Source organism: Chenopodium quinoa, unplaced genomic scaffold (genome assembly GCF_001683475.1).
Source record: "Chenopodium quinoa cultivar QQ74 unplaced genomic scaffold, ASM168347v1, whole genome shotgun sequence".
Classification (NCBI taxonomy): domain Eukaryota; kingdom Viridiplantae; phylum Streptophyta; class Magnoliopsida; order Caryophyllales; family Amaranthaceae; genus Chenopodium; species Chenopodium quinoa.
In genome coordinates this window covers 3,177,869-3,200,489 of record NW_018745177.1, presented here as the reverse complement: position 1 = coordinate 3,200,489, position 22,621 = coordinate 3,177,869, and the positions used below count along the sequence as shown (strand labels likewise).

The window sequence follows — 22,621 nt, the reverse complement described above, 5'->3', positions numbered from 1 at the left end:
TTTGCACGAATTCGAATTTAGCTAACCTAAATTATTTCCAATTCCCCCTTTTCAATTCATTTCGCGCATGCCTCATTCACTTTTCCTCATTGAAGCGCAATCTAAGCTACGATATGTTCCCCGTTGAAGCACAATCTCTTCTCTGGTGCCTTCTCCGTCGCCGGTCGCCGTCCATTCTCTCGCCTTTTCGTCTCTTTCTCCCTGTTCCCCATTGAAGCGCAATCTCAGCCTGGTCCTCTCTTTCTGGTTTGTCCGTTGCCGGTCTTAGGATTGTTGGGCCTGTGTGTGCTGGAAATTGTAGGCTGCCTGGGTTATCAGAGGAACTCCGGTGGGTTGTGGTTTGTTGGGTGGTGGAAATTGGAGAAGCTTTGGTTAGGGCGGTGAAAATTGAATGCTGATGTTGGATGCCCTAAATTGAAGACAATTGGCTTGAAATGTCACAGGTGATTTTATGAATTTCTATCAATTTCATTTGCATGTTCTTGAATTTTAATTTTAGCTTTAATTGTTTAGAACTGAAACCGTATTGTTGGGATTATAGCTACAATGCTTGGTTTGATGTTTGGTTTTGTGTGGGGAGCTTCTATGATGTTTGTTTGAGCTAACTAATATTCTAGCTTCAATTGTGTTAAGCTTTTTACTATTTGTTTCTCAGCCTTTGTGTACCTCTTAGGTAGTTAGTACTGTGTAGCTTGTTTTGTGTGCTTCTGGAAAACTGTTTTTGAGTAGAAGTATCTACGAATTTTTACTTGTTCAAGTATATTTCTTGGCTACTCTATGTAATGTATCTGAGTTAAGCTAATTTGTGCGACAACTTTTCTTGGCTTTAAAACCTTTTGTACTTCTGAATTTGTGATTTTGAACTCATATTTGCGAATGAGGGCCAATGTGGCAACTGTTGTTCTCAGAGTGTCTGATTATCATGTCCTGTGAATCATGTTAACTCAACAATCTCCTAAAAAAGTCACATGCTTAACCTATAAGTATTTAACATCTTCCGCATCAAGTTTTCCATCTTATGTGTTCAAAATTCCATGGTCTAATTCTGAATGGATTTTGACTGCTGTCTATACCATAATAAGCAACATGGGAACTATTTTTGACTTTGTTTTTCCTGGATTCATTGTGGTTCCCCTGGAACCATCAAACTAAATTAATAGGTGTAAACACCCATTTGTGTCTCCCCAAAACCAAACCCAGTGATGAGTACCTTTCACGTCGAATCATAATCGAATGAAACGAAAGTGTGGAAAGGTCTAGTGTTGCGGAAAGTTTTAATTTCTTTTCTCTCCTCTCTGTTTTTGAAAACTTATTTTAAGAAAACATCCAATCCAGTTTGGTTGGTCCATGATATGGGTCCAATAGTAGTGTAGTTGGATGGGGCTTGCAAAGACCTTTCCAACGATATATTATAAGCCCAATTCCGATGAATATTGAGGAAATTATTGAAAATTTTACCCTACACCCTAGTGTAGGGTAAAATACCTACACCCCCCCCTCAAAACTACATTGTTTTGTAGCTAGTGTGGGTAGCACTTACGAACAACTTTGATTCTTTTTTTTTTTTTAAAAAAAAATCCATATTTAATTCCTTCCTTTCTTATCATTCAAGCTATGTATATATATGATTTCAAACCATATATTTTCTCTCTCCTCAATTGATTGTAGTACCTTCATTCTCTCCGCTCAATTCATCTTCTTCATTTGATTTTCATACTAATTTTTCAGTTTATTTTTTACGATTTTGATAATCGTTGTTGATCATCAATGTCTAATTCTTCCTCTGCCCGATTTCGACGTGATTGCGAAAGTGTGTTTCCATCTGGAGTTCGATTCATTGATTCGTTTGTTCAACAATGTATGATCATAATTTTGTACTTTTTGATTATCAATACTGTGTTATGTGGATGTTTTGTTTAATTCTACATAATTTTGTACTCGATTTTGTTGCTTCAATTTATGTGTAATATGTTTTCATTGCTTCAATTTTGATATTTTGATTATGATGATGATGAACATTTTTGGATTGTTAATACTCTGTTGTGATGACGATGAACATTTTATGTTCATTTTCGATGTCATATTGATCATTTGTTTTTACAATTTTTTTCATGATAATATTATGTGTTAAAAATTTTCAAATTGAACATGTGCAGTTTCGTTATTGAACATTTTATGTATTAACTATTGATCATTTTTGAAACCCTTTATGTTCACTTATAATTGTATATTAATAATGTGTGCAATAGAAAAAAAAGGGTGATATTGTTGATGAAGAATCACTTAAGTCTAAATTAACAATTTAAATCCAAAGAAGAACCTTTTGAAATCTATAACGAATATGCTTTTAGGAACGGTTTTGGAATTCGAATTGGGAAGAGTAAGAGGAGAAAAGACAATTCATTTTTTATTAAAAGATTTGTTTGTTGTAGTAAGAGTTATAAAGATGATAGGTGTAGGAATAATAGTGTTATGATAAGTGTAGGCTTATAGTGAAGCACTCTTCAGTCCAGCATATCTGGTGATTTAAATATTTCATCTCTTGGGTTTTGTTTTCTAATCTATTTATATAAGTATTTGTAATTGAACATTTATTGATTTAATATTGATCATCAATTAACTTTTTTTTGCGGGCGAAGGATTTAAATGTTGTTGAAGGTGTTTTTGTTGTTCAAGCTTGTTCTAACGTTTTTACAAATAAAGGTGTTGTTGGTGTTAAAACTAATTCTCAACTTTCCAAGAGTTCCAATTCATACTAATGCGTCTACAAAATCTCAAACTGGTTATTTTGTTCCAACCATAGTTCTTGGCATTGTTCAAACTTCAACTCGGGATTGTTCAAACTTCAATCGAGAAATGCTGAAACCCCATTCCAGAAATGTTCAATCAACAAATGTTTAAGTTATTCCTCCCACGGTTCCAATAAATGATCAAGGTGCTCTTGTTCAAAGTTCTTCAAGTGCTAAAGACATAAGAATTTGTTTCTATATAGTACCTTTTTTAGTATATTGTTTTTTTAAATTCAACATATATAAATGATTATTTATTAATTTGAAAATGAACAAAAGTAAAGAACCAACAACCAATTCATAAAACCTAAATTTTTTTTTTTTTCATACAAATAAAGATTAAAATGAAATATCAATTACAATAATTCTTTTAACAAATAAAATCTATAACTCTATTTTCCTTCAAAAAAAAACATCTATAAAACTATTTATAAGATATAATCATATACACATTCATAAATGAACATATACACACATTCATAAATGAACATATAACATGTACTATTCCTTTGCAAACTTTCTTGCTTATCTTCTATTTAACCTAGATTTACGCTTTGTTTGGATAGCAAAGAAGGAAGGAAAAGAAGGGGAGGGAAAATGGAGGAAGGGAAGGGAAAAGAAAGGGAGGGGGAGGTGAGCTCCATTTTCCCTCCAAATCTCTCCAATTTTGGAGAGATTATGGTTATTATAGAGAGAGGGAAAATGGATCCCTGACCTCTCTTTTCTTCCCCTTCCTTCCCCCAATCTTTTACCCAAACAAGAGATTTTGTCCCCTTCATTTCTCTTCTCTTCTTTTCCTTCCATTTCTTCCTATTAAAACAAAGTGTTAGTGTTTTTCTTCAAATAGCATCAGTTCCGCATCCTTGCTTCATAATTTGGTCCACCTGTTGAACAAAATGAATTAATAAATGTTAATTATTATATATACTGCTTTATAAATGAACAATATATCTTACATTATTGAACATTTATCACTTTTACAGTGTTTGGTTTCAAATCACAAATCTAACTCTCATTAAGTTTAGTAGCGAAGGTTTCTATATGCTTCATAATGTATACTCCGCAGTTTGTATAATCACCGTTGTTAAGCCATTTTATCTTCTCCAAAACAACTACATATTCTTTAATTCCATGTGCAAATTTATATCAAATGTGTAACTTTGGACATCACTACAATATAGCTAGATTGGTTGTAAGATATTAGTTTTAATGCATACAAATGAATATTATCAATATTATAGATGTGCATAATGTAAAAAGAAATGAACATTCGTTTAGGCATATAAATATATATGTAAACTGAAATGAACCAATATTAACATATATTTTAAAATGAACATTACTTTATATGTAAATGAACATTATGAATTTCATAAATGATCAAAAGGTTTCATAGAATGAATAAGTCAGTTTCTCAACTTAAATGAATGAATATTTATGCATTTCATAAATGTGCATAACGTATCATAAAAATGAACATTTTTTATTTAGGCATATAAACTCAAATCTAAACTCAAATAAATTCAAATATACAAATGAACATTTATAATTCAGTATATGTTCATATATTACCTCGGAATCGTAGAAATGTTAACATCTATACCATAAGACTTTTTAATATCTTTTAAAAGTTCTAGATCTACAACTTGAGACTTTTGTTCGTTGTTTTTTTTTTTTTTTTTTTTTTTTTTTTAATTTTTCTACTCTTGTTTAAATAGGTTATTTAAATAATACTTACGTTTCTTCAGAATCTGCCTTGTTGTGTTCAACGAACAAGATTCTTCTCTGAATCATCATTCTCTTTATCTCTCTACTTTGAAACATATTTTTCGGTTCTAAAAAAAAACACAAAACACAATAGATTTTAATGATTTTTGCATAAAATAGTTCTAATCAAGTTAGATTATGTTTCCAAACATGTAATTTCAAAATAAAATAGAAAAACTAGGGTTCGTACAAAAAATTGTAGTAAAATTACTTACTCTTTCTGTGAATGTTGTTGCGATTGTTGAATTTCTTCGCAAATGTATACATTTGAAGCAATTTAGCAGTATTTTAAAGCAATTTCGTAGTATTTTGAAGCAATTTCGTAGTATTTTGAAGCAATTTTGGTTCAAATTTTTTGGTTTTGATGAGAGAGAAAGTCTAGAGAAATAAAGAAGAAGGTTTTAGAGAGAAAATGATTTGGTGGGTAGTTACTGCAGTTAATGGGTTATGGGATATGTGGGTAATATGATAAACACGTCGTTTAAAGGGGGGTGTAGGTACCCCTACCTACACTAGGGTCTAGTGTATACCAATTAGGAAATTATGGCCAATTTACTAAACTGGGCCCGGTTTGAGCTTTATGTACGGCCCAATGATATAGGGGAGGGCCTAATATGATTTATCATTCCTAATGCAATTAGGAATGGTTTTAGTCTTCTAAAATCTTCTAGAAAGTTCTTTTCATTCCTAATCCAATTAGCATTGATAAATTGACTTTCGTTGACTTTTCAGAGTTTTAATCAAAATCAAATAGCATTTTCGAGGAAATTATATTATTTTATCCTCCAGTACGGTAAACTTATCGGATTTTAGAAAACGCGTTGGTATCAGGCTTGGCGCCTAACCCCAGGCCTTGGCGCCTAGAACTAGGCCTAGCGCCTGGCGCCAACTAGCCAGGTTTGGCGCCAGCCTTGTTTTCTGAGCGTCAGACTCTGTTTTGTTAATTTATCTTTTTTGGCTGATTTTCTCTATAAATATCGTATTAAAAACTCCGTTTTCATGGATCATCTACATCTGTCATTCACCAATTCTCACCAATTGTTTTCAATTCTCATCAATAATAATTAATTCTTTAACATTCTCTAAATCATTCATCTCTCTTCAACATTCTTTCTTTCTAAACCTTTGTTTTTTCATACAAAATTCCGCATTCACAAGATCTAGAAACACCTAGCCATATTCGAAGTTGCCTTCGCCCTAGACGTGAAAGGTTTAATTTCTGAGGGTTTGGTCCCAAATCTCTATTTCAATTATTTAATTTAATTGTTTGTTTATTATTTTCCTTAAAGTTACTAACGTGTGTATTTTGTTATTAGAAAGAGGTACGGGGCATCAAAGTAAGTACTTTAATTGATTAATTGATGTTATGATGTAGAAATCATGTTTACATTGTTATTATGATATTCCTAGTATCATGTCTAGGGTAACTTTAATATTAAATATGATTCCTGCGATGCTTCCTATGTTCTTCCTAATATTTATGATTGTTAGTATCATGTTAGGGCTAAAGATTTGATTTTTATTGCTTAGTGACATGCTAGGGTTTGTTATTAATCTTGTTAGTATCATGCCTAGGATCTTGCTATTTTTATTATGCTTTAATATTAATATGAACATGATCATGAATATTATTATTGTTATGATTATAATTTTATTGTCATGATAATGATTATTTATTATGTTGCTTGATGCTTATTTATAATTATTGCTTGATCACACCTTTTATGCATGTTAAAGAGAATTTGTACTTGTAATCATGCTTAATAAGATAATTAATAATCTTGTTTAGGGTTAATTTGATTATAATTCAAGTGATCGCCAATAATAGATTTATTTGTGCATTATATTCAACCAACATAGATAAACAGGTTTAGGGTTAATCCTATTGATTGCATGTTAATCAGAAAGCGCACATGAATACGATCAGAATAAAGTAGAGGCCTATTATTAGGGCAGGTTCAATCTCTTTTAGGTTGTATTTGTACCTTCATCCCCGAACCCTTATTTGGTTCATGACCTTATGGAGTTGATGATCTCTTGGATCGTTAAGGGGTGTAACCTTCACCTCGTGAACGGTTTACAAGTTCCTAAAAAAACTTGTTGGCGACTCTTTTGCTCTATCTTCTTCCCTTTTGGACGTCACCGTACTTTAGTGTATGATCACAGTGGGGTTCAAGCTAGTGGGATTAAAGGCTTGAAATTATTCCCTACAATAGGCAACCTTCTTATTATACCTGAGACGTTGATTCGGACTTGTTTAAATACTTGATATTATTGTACCAAATATATGGTCATTGATATCTTACAATACAATACAAGAAGGGATAACATCATCCTAAACACGAAGACCAACCTGCCAAATAATGTGCTAAAGTGTGAGCAACTCCATTACCCCCTCCCCCTTTTCACAAATTCCCAGCTAACATAATCAAACTTACTACTAAAAAGTAAAATATCATCAATGACTAAATGGACAGCACTGAAGTCTTTCATCTGATCACGCAGCATTCTAATAACCACTAAATTTTTTGGTTAGAATTGTATGTTCAGATTCATTCTTTGGTTGAGACTAAATTTTCTGGTTGGTTTGAGGAATGTTTGTAGTTGGATTTTTTTTTTTAATGTTCTTTAAAGTAGTATAATCAATTCATAAATTTGAAAGCATTAGTAGCTAGAATCTTGTAGCTTACTATTTCTGGCCTTCAAATCATTATAGCAATATCAATTCACAGTTTTTCTCAAATTTAAATATGTTGGATAATCCTACTAACAAAATCTCCCACAATTTTTCTCTAAAGTTCTAATCTTTCATTGCAGTAGGGGTTATCCTGAACCCTTTCTCCCTCGCAAGTTCCTCGTTTCCCCCTCGCAACTCTGGTGGGTGGTGGTATCTTGCGGTTTTTTCCGGCGGCCATGTGAAGAACTCAAGGTAATAAGTTTACTTTACTCAAAGTAATAAGTTTTATTTTTTTTCCTAACCTTAATTTTTAGAAAAATTAAATCTGTTAAGGTTTTCATATAATTTTTTTGGTAGTGAGGTGAAGAACAGTTGAATTTTTTTTCAGTTCAATCATTTTTTGATTTTTTTCAGTTGAATTTTTTAATTAATTTTTTTTATTATTTCTGTTCTTTTTGAACATGAAGTTTTAGTTTTCAATTCATTGTTTTTGCTATAATTGGGGAAAGTGATGCTGAAAACACTGAAATAACCAGAGTATTGTCTGCAGCTACCGTGTGGTAGTAGTAATGAGTCTTGGATAGCCAGTTTAGTGAAGTCAAGACAAGCTCCGGCGCCTTTATCAGCAAGGCAAGGTCTGACTTTAGTCTTAATTTTCAGCATTTTTGATGTGGTGTAGTGTATTTTGTTGATTGAAATTGTTTTGTGTTAAACTTTTAACGATGATTTGTTTAGCTAAGAGAATTGAAATTAAACTAAGATTGATTGTGTATTAAAGCGTAGAAATTTTGAATCCAAGTGATGATGAAGAATGAGTGTGTTAATTGGGTGTGTTAAATGAAGAATTAGTGTTACTATGTAAGAGGATAAGAAATGTTATTTATGTGACGAATTCCTAAGAATTAGAGGTAGAGGTGAATATTTATCTCGCATTTGGAAATTTTGAAGTATGTTGTACTTTATATGGATACTTTTAGTGTATAGTTTTATTGGTTGGTCTATTTTATTGTATGTGCATAATTTATTTGCATCAAATTATAAATTTTCACTTTTAGGTAAATAACTCATGTTTATGTGTTTGGTTACTTTTATTTGACATGATTGATCTTGAATGTGTTAATATTTATTATGCATTACATCTTCATATGCCTAGATACCCGTTCAAGATTTACTCATTAGGAGTAAATCTTGAATAGTCCCCGTTTGGGACTGTTCTTGGAATTGTATTCTCACTTAGGATGTAAATGGTTATTTGTTTTTCGGAAGTAAAGGTAATTTTGTGTTAGCATTCCCTAATGTGTTCTCGGGGTACATATGTAATTAAGAAATTAATTGCATCGTGTACTTTGAGAACCATAGGGAAATGCTGTCGAAATTTCCTTAGGGCCGAAAAATGGTCAACCATTTGCTAGTGAGAATACACTTCCAAGGATGGGTTAGGTTGGAGCGATAAGGACCTTTGGAATCATGCATTTGGAATGTGTTGATATGTGATGTTGAATATAATTTGTTTCTTGGGTTTTAATCATACATTTTTAGAAGTGGACCGTCGTTGGATGTATAATGGTTCTCGAACCACACCAGAATACTTAGCCGGGGTCAACGAATTCTGTAGAATCGCAGTGCAACACCAATAGAATACTCTCGTTGAACAAAGGCTAACCAAAGCAAGACCTATTTTCTGCCCTTGTCGTGATTGTAACAATGTGAAGAGGTGGGAAGACATTAAGAAAATAGAGGACCATTTGATTATTCTTGGGTTTATGCCGGACTACAGTATTTGGTATTGGCATGGTGAAAAATTTCCTCCCACGGATAATTCTTCTTCTATTAACGGCAATGAAGCTGATGAGAGAGAGCCGAATGGTTTTGATGATAATGAAGTGGGTTTTAATGATGACATGGAGGAAGACAGGATAGAAGAGATGATAGACGGGTTAGGCGATCATGTTAATGAAGATTCTCATATATATGAGAATGTGTCGAAAGCAGCTGAGACACCGTTGTATCCCGGTTGTTCTAAGTATTCCAAGCTTTCTGGGATTTTAACTTTATATAACTTGAAAGCGAAGAGCGGGTGGACCAAAACTAGTTTCACTTTGTTGTTGGAAACCCTCTCTGATATGTTTCCAGAAGGAAATGACATTCCTAAGTCGACTTCCTATGAGAAGAAGTTGATGTGTCCATTGGGTTTAGAGTACACCAAGATCCATGCATGTCCTAATGATTGTGTGCTATATCGAAAGGAGAATGCAAAATTGGACGCTTGCCCAAAGTGTGGTGTGTCACGATACAAGCGAGAGGGCTTAAATAAGGATCCCTTGAAGTGGCCACCAGCTAAGGTAGTGTGGTATCTTCCTATAATACCAAGGTTGAAGCGCCTGTTCTCAATTAAGGATGAAGAAAAGAAGTTGGTATGGCATGAAAATGAGAGGAAGAAGGATAGGTTGATCAGACACCCAGCTGATTCGTTGCAATGGAAAGACATTGACAAGACATTTCCAGAATTCGGGAAGGAGCCAAGGAACATAAGACTGGCATTAATTACGGATGGGATGAATCCATTTAGCACTCTTAGTAGTCAACATAGTACATGGCCTGTTCTTTTGTCAATATACAACCTACCTCCTTGGTTGTGCATGAAGCGCAAGTACATCATGTTATCACTTCTAATCCCAGGTCCTAAACAACCTGGCCATGAGATAGATGTTTATTTGGAGCCCCTTATTGACGATTTGAAACTGTTGTGGGATGAAGGTGTTGTGACATTTGATGCTCTTTCGGGTACAAATTTTAGATTAAGAGCCATGGTGTTTTGTACCATAAATGACTTTCCCGCATATGGAAATTTGTCAGGGTACAAAGTCAGAGGAGAAAAACCATGCCCTATTTGTGAGGATGACATGCAAATTACACGTTTGACGCATTGGGGGAAGAATGTGTACATGCATACCAGACGATCACTTCGTCGAAATCACCCATACAGGAAGATGAGACAACAATTCAACGGGCATGTTGAGAAGGGAGTGAGTCGTGAGCCATTGACAGGAATTGAAGTGTATGAGAAAATTAAAAATGTTAAGACAATCTTCGGTAAGATGCACAGAGAAAAACCAAAGAAGGGTGTGTTGTGGAAAAAAGTGTCTAAGTTGTGGGATCTGCCTTATTGGAGCACTTGTCGGTTCAAGATTGTCTTGATGTTATGCACATTGAAAAAAATGTTTGTGAGGCACTTATTGGGACTTTGTTAAATATCAAAGGGAAGACAAAGGATGGTGATAATGTGCGTAGAGACATGAAGGAAGCCAAAATTCGACCTAAGTTATGGCGTGAGGATAATGAAGTGACGAAAAAAGCATTTTTTCCCCATGCGTGTTATACATTGTCTAGAGAAGAAAAAAGGATCTTTGTGAGTGTTAGAAAGGAATCAAGGTGCCGATAGGGTATTCGTCGAACATAAGGCGTTTTGTTTCTACTACTGATAAGAAAGTTGTTGGTATGAAGTCCCATGATTGTCATGTGATGATGCAAGTGTTCATGCCAATTGCACTCCGAGGCCTTTTGCCAAAACATGTTAGGCATGCTATTGTGAAGCTTTGCTTGTTTTTCAATGCAATTTGTAGTAAGGTGATAGATCCAAAAACACTCGAAGATATGGAATATGATATTGTTGAAACATTATGCAAATTCGAGATGTATTTTCCTCCTTCCTTTTTTGACATAATGACTCACCTTGTTATGCCAAAGTACCCATTTGCCTCGTGAGATAAAGGAGTGTGGTCCTGTATTTATGCGTTGGATGTACCCTTATGAGAGGCAAATGGGTACTTTGGTAGATAAGGCAAAGAACAGGGAAAATCCTGAAGGGAGCATCGTTAAAGGGTTCATAGCAGAGGAAGCTGGGAACTATTGTTCAGTGTTTTTAGCTAAGGCTAAAGAAATTGGGATTCCGACTTCTTGTCACGAGGGAAGACTTCAAGGAAAGGGTACAGTAGGTCGGAAATTGGTTAAACCTCCACTTGATCGATATAAGAAAGCCCACCGATTTGTGCTACAAAACCTATCTGCAGTTCATCCATATATTGAAAAACATCTTCATGAGTTGAAAATTCACAATCCCAGGATCAGCTCCTTTGCGTTGATGTAGGAACATAATCGCCACTTTGTTGAGTGGTTTGAAGGCCAAGTGAAGCTTGGATTGAGTAGAGATGAGAATGTTTCTGAAACGATCAAGTGGCTTTCACGAGGTCCACAACCACTTGTTTATACTTATGAGGGTTACGATATCAATGGATTTACTTTTGCCACTTGTCGTCAAGATGAAAAAAGTGTGCAACAAAATAGTGGTGTTTTCGTGGTTGCATCTTCTACTGAATACTCAAGTTCTAGGGATACAAGGCCAGTTGAAGCTACACAGGCATATTACGATGTCATTCAAGAAATCTGGGAGTTGGATTATGTTGATTTCACAATTCCTTTATTTCGTTGCACATGGGCTGATAACCGTCGTGGTATGAAAACCGATGAGTTATTTGGATTCACCTTGGTTGACTCTAGTCGATACATTGATGGTGAAGAGCCTTTTGTATTAGCTTCACAATCGAAACAAGTATTCTACATCAAGGATAATATAGATCCGCAATGGCGTGTTGTAGTTGAAGGAAAGAGAAAAATCACTAGTTGAAAATAAGTGATGGGAAGCCCCAAATGGCAAGCGGTTTTTAAAATCCGCTTGCCATTAACCTTTTTTTTAAAAAACCCTGTAAGTTTAAATGGCAAGCGGTTTGGGGTTGAACCGCTTGCCAATATATATAATGACAAGCGGTTTGGGGTTGAACCGCTTGCCATTAGATATATTGGCAAGCGGTTCAACCCCAAACCGCTTGCCATTTAAAAAAAAAACCCTAAATGCGCGCAATTCACCTTCCCCTTCTTTTATTTCTCTCTCTCCTCTTTCTTTACTCAGCTCTCTCTCTCCTTTTTCATTTCCGTCGAGTTCCATCTCTCTCCTCCTTCATTTTTACTCCCGTTTTTCCTCTTTCTCCTCTTCTCTTCCCTAATTCGTCCCTTTCTTCTCTTTCACTTTCTCTTTGTTCTTTCTCATCTCCTTATATTCGAACCAAAACCAGGTAATTTCGAGCAAAATCAAACAAAACCCCAAGTAAAATCGAGCAAATTTCGAACAAGATCGAGCAAATTTGTGCATGTGTTGGTGTTCATGTTTTTTAGGTCAAATTCGACCATGAAAACCCTAGATCTAGATTTTTTATGGTCGAATTCGACCTTTAAAACCATAATTTCAAGCCCAAATCGGCTTTTTCTAGTCGTTGTGGTTAGATGGTATGTTTTTTAAGGTGGGTCGAATTTTTTTTTTGTCCAAATCGGCGTTTTCTTGTCGTTGTTTGGGTGGGGGTGTGGTTGTGGTGGGCGGGGATTGTGGTTTGGGTTAGGGTCGTGGTGGGTGGGAGGTGTGGTTTGGGTTAGGGTCGTGGTGGGTGGGGGGTTGTGGTTTGGGTTTGGGTCGTGGTGGCTGTTGTGGTTTGGGTTAGGGTCGTGGTGGGTGGGGGTTGTGGTTTGGGTTAGGGTCATGGTGGGTGGGGGTTGTGGTTTGGGTTTGGGTGGGGGTCAGGTCGTATTTTCTACTACTGTTGTGGTGGCTGTTGTTTGGTGTTGGTTGTTGTTGTGGGTGGTGGCTGGTGGTGTTTGGTGGTTGGAAATCACAAATTTTAATTTTTTTTGTTGTTGGTGGTGTGGGGTGGTGGCTGGTTGTTGGTGGCTGTTGTTGTTGTGGGTGGTGGCTGGTGGCTGGTGGTGTTTGATGGCTATTGTTGTGGGTGGTGGCTGGTGGTGTAAATTAAATAATATTATAACAATTAATTAATAAAAATATTAATGTTTTTACATTTGGATTGATTATGTATCAATTTAATTGAAAAAAACCCAAATTTTTTTTAATTTTATTTTTAATACCCCTAATGGGCAGTGGTTTGACGCTAAAACCGCTGCCCTTTCACTACAATTGGCAAGCGGTTCTGAACCGCTTGCCATTTTAAAGACCAATTGGCAAGCCCCCTAAGGACATGCGGTTCAGAACCGCTTCCCATTAAGGGGTTTGAACCGCCTCCCATCACTTATTTTCTACTAGTGAATTGTGGGTGTGGAAGATGTCGTGGATGAAGAAGAGTATGACTAATTTGATGACATCCCGCCTATAACAATGGGAGTGCAACCTCTACAAGAAGGGGAAGATATTGTTGATGATGTAGAGTATGATCGTGAGGAAGGGTTAGTGGTTCCCATAACTACAACCAAGGTTTGTGTTATTGTATTCCTTTAACAATAGTATTTTTTTGCAATAAATACTGAATTTATTAAATTGGTATATATCTAAATCATGAATTTCTTTATTGTATAGTATTTACATTAATATGATTTTATTGTTATGATTTTGATTCTAATTCTTATTAATTTCATTCTTTGTGTAGGTGTATGCAAATAACAATGGAAGAAAACATAGATGATCATGATGGACAGGAACAATCTGTTGACATGGATGCCTCCACTTCCCAAGTAAAATCTTCTACAAAAAAGGGACGAGGCCCGTCTAGAGCAATCCAAACAACTACACCCATGTTCCTCGAATTTGATGAGTTTGACATGCCTATTGGAAAGTGGGAATCTGCTTATGGGAAGCAAATTGGTAATTGTGCTCAAAGAGTTAACGTTAATGTGAAGGGATATCCGAAGTATGATAAAGTTCAAAAGCAAAACTTGTGGGAGGAGAGTAAGGTAATTACGATATAAATATGGTTTATTGCTCTAAATTTAATGATACTTATAATTAATTATGAATATTAACATTCTCTAATTTTGTAGCGGAAGTTCCACATTGATGATCCCAAGGGTAGTAAAGAGAAGAAGTTCCACGAAGCTTTTGGTGCTAGATTTAGGAAGCACAAGTCTTGGTTAGTTTCACGATTCATTACTAAGGAAACTGCACCTCCGCCTGACCCACCAATTGCAAACATTAAGCCCTGGGAGCTTTATGAAGGTTACATCACAGAAGAGCAATGGAAAGAGTTTGAGACATATTGCAATACAGATGAATTTAAGGTGTGTAAGATATTATGAAAGTATTTTTCACATATATACTTTATTTCAACTACAATACTACTTACAATAGCTTTTCATTTTGTAATAGGCTCTGAGTGAAAAAGGCAAGGAAAATGCAAAGAATAATAAGCATCGCCACTATAGGGAAGATTTCAAGCGCTAATCCCTAGCTTGAACTCCACTGTGATCATACACTTAAGTACGGTGGCGTCCAAAAGAAAAGAAGATAGAGCAAAAGAGTCGCCAACAAGTTTTTTTTAGGAACTTGTAAACCGTTCACGAGGTGAAGGTTACACCCCTTAACGATCCATGAGATCGTCAACTCCAATAGGCCTTGAACCAAATAGGGTTCGGGGATGAAGGTACAAATCCAACCTAAAAGAGATTGAACCTGCCCTAATAATAGGCCTCTACTTTATTCTGATCGTATTCATGTGCGCTTTCTGACTAACATGCAATCAATAGGTTTACCCTAAACGTGTTTATCTATGTTGGTTGAATATTAATGCACAAATAAATCTATTATTGGCGATAACTTTAATTATAATCAAATTAACCCTAAAAAAGATTATCAATTATCTTATTAAGCGTGATTACAAGTACAAATTCCCTTTAAACATGCATAAAAGGTGTGATCAAGCAATAAAAATAAATATCAAGCAACATAATAATAATCATAATAATGTTAAATCATAATAATAGTAAGATCCTAGGCATGATACTAACAAGATTAATAACAAACCCTAGCGTGTCACTAAACAATAAAGATCAAAACTTTAACCCTAACATGATACTAACAATCATAAATATTTGGAAGAACATAAAATGCATCATACTTTTAATCATACTTGATATTAAAGTTACCCTAGACATGATACTAGGAATCATAATAACAATCTAAGCATGATTTCTACATAATAATATCAATAAATCAATTAAAGCACTTACTTGGATGCCTCGTACCTCTTTCTAATAACAAAATACACGCGTTAGTAACTTCAAGGAAAATAATAATTAAAACAATTAAATTAAATAATTGAAAGAGAGATTTGGGACCAAACCCTCAGAAATTAAACCTTTCACATCTAGGGCGAAGGCAACTTCGAATATGGCTAGGTGTATCGATCTAAGTCTTGTGAATGCGGAATTTTGTATTTGAGAAAAGGCTAGTTTAGAAAAAAGAGAGAGAGTAATCAAGAAAATCTTGATGAGAGTTGGTGAATGAAAACGAAGTTTTTAGAAGACTATTTATAGAGAAAATCAGCCAAAAAGATAAAAAAATCAAAACAGAGTTCTGACGCGTAAAATGAGGTTGGCGCCAGACGTTGACATTAGCGCCAGGCGCTAATGCTAGCGCCCGGCGCCAAGCTTAGCGTCAGGCGCTAATGCTGGCGTTTGGTGCTAACTTAACTATTGATGCGTTTTCTAAAATCAGATAGAAATTGCCGTACAGGAGGATAAAATCGTATTTTCCTCAAAAATATTCTTTTGTTCTGATTAAAACTCTAAAAAAGTCAACAAAAGTCAATTTATCAATGCTAATTGAATTAGGAATGAAAAGAACCTTCTAGAAGAATCTAGAAGACTAAAAACATTCCTAATTGCATTAGGAATGATAAATCTATATTAGGCCCTCTTCTAGATCATTGGGCCGCATATAAGGCTCAAACCGGGCCCAGTTCAGTAATTTGGCCGTAACTTCCTCAATATTTATCGGAATTGGGCTTATATTATATCGTTGGAAAGCTCTTTTCAAGCCCTATCCAACTACACTATTATTGGAACCATATCATGGACCAACCAAACTGGATTGGCTATTTTCTTAAAATAGGTTTTCATAAACAGAGAGAAGAGAAAAGAAATTAAAACTATCCGCAACACTAAACTTTCCACACTTTCACTTCATTCGATTATGATTCGACGTGAAAGGTACTCATCACCGGGTTTGGTTTTGGGGAGACACATATGGGTGTCTACAACCACAATCTAGGCTCCAAGAGTTATGAGAGGGCTCGAGTTGATTGGAGTAAGACCAATAGAATTCCAGCAGAATCTTCAACCTCAAGCACCACAGAGTCCACGACAAGCTGTGTAATGAGTGAAAAGCTTAAAAATCGGTCTCTTTATTGGATTTTGGCCCGTCAAAATCGTAATGCAGATGGATCGTGGGCTATAGACCCGAAGAATGCCGAAACCCAGCAAATAGCCAATGCTATTGTAAGTGTTGTTCTAAGTAACCAAGTATAGTTTTTTTTTTTCTCAGTTGTTTATACTTTTGAGCTGATCAGTTCTGATCAGGCCTTTTCTGTTTATTGCTCATTTCCTGCGTTGTTTAATGGGAGGCCTTTTCTGTTTATTGCTAATTTCCTGCTTCTTGCGTTGTTTAATGGGATTTGCTAAAACTGAGGCCTTTTTTGATCAGTTCTAATCAGTTCCGATCAGTTCTGATCCATTCCGATCAGTTCTGAAATTACAGTTCTGATCAGTTTCGATCAGTTCTGAAATTGTAGTTCTGATCAGTTTTGTTCAGTTCTGATCAGTTCTGAAATTTCAGTTCCGATCATTTCTAAAATTTCAGTTCTGATCAGTTCCGATCGGTTCTGAAATTTCAGTTCTGATCAGTTCCGATCAGTTCTGATCAGTTCTGAAATTTCAGTTATGGTCACTTCTGAACAGTTTTGATCAGTTCTGAAATTTCAGTTCTGATTAGTTGTTGCTTGCTTAGTTGTTTTTAACCCTGCATAAAGAAAAAGGCAAGGACCTGTGGATTTGTGATGGTGCTAATACTTAGTATGTCATTTAGCTGGAAGGGTGAATGGGTGATGCTGAACTTCTGACTTGTGGATTCTCATAGTAGACATTGATGCCAACGCATCTGTTGTTGCAAAGCTCTTGTAGGAATTCTGAGAGAAAGAAAAAGTAGGAAGAACAGAAACTTGCAATCTTATACATTGAAATAACAAAAAACTACCATGTATGATTCCTTCTTTATCACAATGCAGTCGTACTTAAATAGGTGTAAGTAAATGATTCACTTGAATTCCTGCACAAATTGTTCATTATCTGCTTATGTTATATTTCTTAAATTAATTAATCAGCTTAGCCACATTAAGGGTTTAAACATGACACTTCAAACTTGGGGTATATTATGGTGCTGGTCTAGTTGGCTCCTGTTGTTTTGTTTGATGATATTTGTTGTTCTAGATTTTTATGTGCTAGTTTGGATTATTCTTCACAAGATTTTAATGTGTTAATAGACCATACTCGCTATTGATGGATGACCAATGTGCCTGAAATTGCCATGGAAAGGATATTGCAGTTTGCTAGTTTAGGGAGGTCTATATGGGCCTGCTGGTATGCTGATAGCTAGCTAGTTCTGTTATGGTAAGGCTGTAAGGGTAATGAGCGAGCTAGTTCTGTTATTTAGATGCTTACCTCTGTTTTAAATTTTGCTTTTCATCAGAAGTGCTGTGCTGAACTCCTGATGATATTAAATAATTAAGATAGCTAAGAGAATGTGTCCTTGCCTTTTTCTTTATGCATGGTTAAGTAATTTATGCAATTAAGATAGCCTTGATTGTTGTTTCTTGCTTAGTTGTTGTTGTGACCGTTGTGATCCCTTCACCATCTCAATTAGTTGATGAAGGCCTTACTTATCAACCAATTTTCCAATTGTTGACACATAATGGGGGTACAGATTATCTAAATTTCTTTACTTGCATGAATTATCATCTGGGCTATTGGCAGTAGAAGATTGAGCGCAAAGTTGCCTTAATGATAAACAGAGATAGGCTACAAACTAAAAGTTGTAAGAAGGTCCTTTATAAGCACTTTACTATACAAGCTATTGCATTTTTAAACAGGCCCACAGTGTAATTGATTTCCATTTCCATGTGCACAATTTTGTTTATGTTTTCATATTATACAGATTGCGCTTGTACTTGACTGTATTATACACTCATATTGGCGTTGTACATTGAGATTATTATATAATAATTTCTACCCCCTACTTTCTGTCCTGGCTCTTGTTTGCACTCTTCTTCTTTGTTTCTCCTTATTTGTTTACTTACTTCTACTATATTCTCTGTTTTCCCTATGTTCCCCTCTGTCCCTAATCTGAATATGTGGCTCACCATGTCGTAGTAGTGGTAAGTACCTGTCTTTGTGCAAATAATCAAGTCCAGCAATCATGTCATAAGCTCTTCTGAAATTTCAATTTCGATCAGTTCTGGAATTTCAGTTCTGATCAGTTTTGATCAGTTCTGAAATTTCAGTTCCGATCAGTTCTGAAATTACAGTTCTGATCAGTTCTGAAATTTCAGTTCCGATCAGTTGTGAAATTTCAGTTCTGATCAGTTCTGAAATTTCAGTTCCGATCACTTCCGATCAGTTCTGAAATTTCAGTTCTTATCAGTTTTGATCAGTTCTGAAATTTCAGTTCCGATCACTTCCGATCAGTTCTGAAATTTCAGTTCCGATAAGTTCTGAAATTTCAGTCCTGATCAAATTGATCAGAATTAGTTCTGAAATTTCAGTTCCGATCAGTTCTGAAATTTCAGTTCTGATCAGTTCTGTTCACTTCTATGCTATATATGTTGTAGGCTACAAGTCTATTTATGCATATCATTTTTTTTCAATTCAGGTTCTTGTTCTGCCATATCTTATATATGTTTTTTTTTAAATAGTTGGAAAACTTGCAAAAGAATGATGAAGGAAACAATTCAAGTGATGGTATTGGTATGGATGCCCTCGACAAGGCTTTAGGAAAAAAGGATCACCGCGGGCATGTAAAAGCACTAGGAAGGTATGAGGTTGGAGTTAGACACACACAAGTATTTGGGAAGGGATGCAAAAAGGGTAAATCATCCGGCCAAGGTGGATGCTCATTAGAAGACTTAGAATCAATGAAAGCTACCGTAACTCAAGAATTTGAGGCGAGGCTAGAAGAAAAGGTTGAAGAGAAGCTTCAAGAGAGGATTGAAGAGAGGATCGAAGAGAGGTTGGAACAACGGGTGGCAATGGAGGTGAAAGCTTATCTCGCCAATTTACTACCACAGATAACCGGTGACGTGGAGGCATTTCAAGGAATGCAAGTGATGACGAACATGGAGGCAACACAAAGCCCTCGTGTAATAGAGGTATATATCTTTAACTAATACTAAAGATATGACTTTACATGGTTAACATGTATAATATTGATCGAGTTTTTTGTAACATGTAGGTAGCCACTAAATGTCGCCTAGCATTGAAAGATGAGTACAATCAAAATTTAGTGGTTGTGGCAGATGGAACGGTATACCCTGTTACCGGTGAAGTTACTCACAACTTGAAGATGTTACCTGATCATTACAGGGTTAGTGTGGACAACCCTTATCCCGATCGTGCCCTCCTCGATATACCGGTACCGTCTCCCGATGGTGTGACTAAGTTGGGAAAAGCCAAGTCTTCCTTTGTACTATGGCCTATAAACATGGTTTTTTTTGAAGAAGAGGTATATTCTCCTACTATTAACATTAAATCCCATCATTTTTGTATATTTTATCTAGACTAATATTCACCTATTTGTAAAGGTTTCACCATCGCCCAAAAAGAAGCATAGATCTCGCCAAAGCAAAGAAGGGGACGATAGTTGTGGTGTGAAATCAAGGCAATCTACCATCAAACAAAATTCCTACCACTTGAAGATAAAACTGTCGATACTTTTGGCAAGGGATGTGAGTTGTTGTATTGGTTAATGAATTCTGATGATGCAAAGTATGATACAACATTGGTACTTATAAAGGCCTCAATGTTTAATTTTGATAGCGACAAACAGATTTGGGTAACCGCTACCGATGTACGTGAATTTCTAAGAGGATCGTGGGCTAATGTTTCATTGATTCATGTTTATATCATGTAGGTTACTTAATCTTCCTTTACTTTGGTTCTTATATTCACTATAGTAATATTCTTATTGCTATAATGCTGAATTTTTTGTTTTCTATGTCTTTATCATGTAGGTATTTAGTAGACAACTTCATCGACCTTTTCAACAGGACTGAGATCACGTTCTTTTGTCCTCAACTCATTTCTGAATCTTCAATTGAGAATGATTACCTTGAAACTTATACATATGTGAAGAATACATTTTTGCATGAAGTAAGAAAGACGAGTAAACGTTGCAAATTCATCGTGGCTCTATATGTCGCAAGGTTCGAAATATGTTTTTTATACTGCCACTAAACTTAATCATATAGATGATATGTTTTTCACCAATTTTCCAATACTCTAACTTGTGTTTTCCTCTTAAATAATGTAGTGGTCATTGGGTTCTTGTGGCGGTCGATCTACAATTAGCTTTAGCTTATGAGTTTGACTCTATGAAGCTACCTAAAGAAAAACCACGACAATTGAAAATTGCCGAAATTATGATGACGTGAGCCACAACCTTGAAATTATGCCCTAGTTTCTATATCATTTTTGTATGTGGTGTTGTAGATTATTTTGTTCTAAGTCTTAGAATATATATTATTTTTGTAGGGCTTATAAAGTATATCGGGCGAATCTCACAAGGAGTGAATTGAAATCACATAGGCAAAAATTGAAATTCATACAAATGGAGGTAAATACACTACTCACCCCATATTGTTATACATTGTTCACTTTGAAAACAAAATTTTTAACTATTTGTTATATATACTAGTGTGCTCAACAACAAGGAGGCGTTGAATGTGGCTACTACATTATGAGATACATGTATGAAATTGTTACTTCTCACTTGGAGTGCAAAGGTGTCTTAGAGGAGGTTAGTAGTTTTTTTTTTTTTTTTTTTTTTTTTTTTTTTTTTTTTTTTTTTGCAAAATTTGAAGCCTTTTTAGCTCTATACGCTCCCAAGAGTAAGATAATGGTCAATTTTTATTGATTTCAATTCATAAAAACCAAAATATAAGGTAATTAAGGATGTTTAGTGTTATATTGTGTTAATTTGAACAAATACTTGAAAGATGGGAAAGGTAGAAGTCCCTTAGGCAATTTTGAAGCGTTTTTGGCTCTATACGCTCCCAAGAGTGAGATAATGGTCAATTTTCATTGATTTCAATTCATAGAAACCAAAATATAAGGTAATTATGGATGTTATGTGTTATATTGTGTGAATTTGAACAAATACTTGAAAGATGGGAAAGGTAGAAGTCCCTTAGGCAATTTTGAAGCGTTTTTGGCTCTATACGCTCCCAAGAGTGAGATAGTGGTCAATTTTCATTGATTTCAATTCATAGAAACCAAAATATAAGGTAATTAAGGATGTTATGTGTTATATTGTGTTAATTTGAACTAATACTTGAAAGATGGGAAAGATAGAAGTCCCTTAGCGCAATTTTGAAGCCTTTTTGGCTCTATACGCTCCCAAAAGTGAGTAAATGTTCACTTTTTATTGATTTCAACTCATAGAAATCAAAATATAAGTCAATTAAGGATGTTATGTGTTTTATTTCTATATTATGAGTTTTATTTCTATAATTTGGTTCATCACATTTATTCTAATGATTGTTTTTATTATGGATTGTTTTTATTTTGTAACCTCTTTCATATGTTTTTTTTTCAATAGGATTTTTGTCCAAGGAAAGCCCCGTATGATGTTGACGAGTTGAATGTGGTTCGAGAACAGTGGGCGCAATACTTTAGAAGTAAATATTTATTGAATGCATAACTATTAGATTAGGTAGAACAACGTAATATTTTTAGTGTTGTTGTATATGTTGGATAAATTTATACAAGTTTTTATTTGTAATGTGTCACTACTTCAATTTTTATATTACGTCGTATTAATTTTTACGAAAGATTGTTCGGTATAATTGCTTATTTACAGGAACAGGTTTATTATAACAGGTTTTAATTAATATATATTAATTATATATAAATACATGTTGTCGAAATTAAATAAAATGAAAATTTAATTTAATAATTATTTGTAAAGGGCAGCAGAATTGTCAGTTACAAATAACCAGTTATTCGTAACGGGCATTTTTGTTGCCCGTTACAAATAAGTGTTAAATTATATAAAATAAAACTTTATTCGTAACGAAAATTTAAGATGTCAGTTACGAATAATCACTTATTCGTAACGGGCGTTTTAGGTGCCCGTTACGAATAAGGACTTATTTTAATACAAAAAAGGATTTATTCGTAACTGACATTTCAGATGTCCATTACGAATAACCCCTTATTCATAACTAACATTTCAAATGTCCGTTACGAATAATGGGTTATTCGTAACATACATTTTAAATGTTAGTTA

At 34.9% G+C, this 22,621-nt stretch overlaps 3 protein-coding genes and 1 long non-coding RNA gene across 5 annotated transcripts; 3 read left to right on the top strand and 1 right to left on the bottom strand.

Annotated features, from left to right (window-relative positions):
- Window positions 1–4,481: 4,481 nt before the first annotated feature.
- On the bottom strand, window positions 4,482–5,077 carry LOC110710878. Its single transcript, XR_002509217.1, has 2 exons — window positions 4,772–5,077; window positions 4,482–4,624 (listed from the first exon to the last, which is right to left on the bottom strand). It is a non-coding gene; the product is annotated as an uncharacterized LOC110710878 (long non-coding RNA).
- A 3,919-nt stretch (window positions 5,078–8,996) lies between these two features.
- LOC110710689 lies at window positions 8,997–11,917 on the top strand. Its single transcript, XM_021889021.1, has 5 exons — window positions 8,997–10,410; window positions 10,494–10,642; window positions 10,738–10,928; window positions 10,981–11,224; window positions 11,381–11,917. Exons 1-5 carry the CDS (start codon window positions 8,997–8,999, stop codon window positions 11,915–11,917), a joined length of 2,535 nt encoding a protein of 844 aa, XP_021744713.1.
- A 1,533-nt stretch (window positions 11,918–13,450) lies between these two features.
- Window positions 13,451–14,509, top strand: LOC110710688. The gene is made up of 4 exons (XM_021889020.1): window positions 13,451–13,518; window positions 13,719–14,022; window positions 14,110–14,346; window positions 14,435–14,509. The coding sequence occupies exons 1-4, from the start codon at window positions 13,451–13,453 to the stop codon at window positions 14,507–14,509; spliced, it is 684 nt and encodes a 227-aa protein (XP_021744712.1).
- A 1,783-nt stretch (window positions 14,510–16,292) lies between these two features.
- On the top strand, window positions 16,293–20,449 carry LOC110710779. Of its 2 annotated transcripts, none has more exons than XR_002509211.1 (6): window positions 16,293–16,563; window positions 19,032–19,484; window positions 19,568–19,837; window positions 19,917–20,060; window positions 20,152–20,241; window positions 20,346–20,449. XR_002509211.1 is itself a non-coding variant. In XM_021889120.1 (6 exons), the coding sequence occupies exons 1-6, from the start codon at window positions 16,312–16,314 to the stop codon at window positions 20,351–20,353; spliced, it is 1,158 nt and encodes a 385-aa protein (XP_021744812.1). In that variant the 5' UTR covers window positions 16,293–16,311; the 3' UTR covers window positions 20,354–20,385. The 2 variants fall into 2 exon arrangements, 1 of the variants encoding a protein (XP_021744812.1); XM_021889120.1 differs by having other exon boundaries at window positions 20,152–20,182; window positions 20,346–20,385.
- Window positions 20,450–22,621: the final 2,172 nt, after the last annotated feature.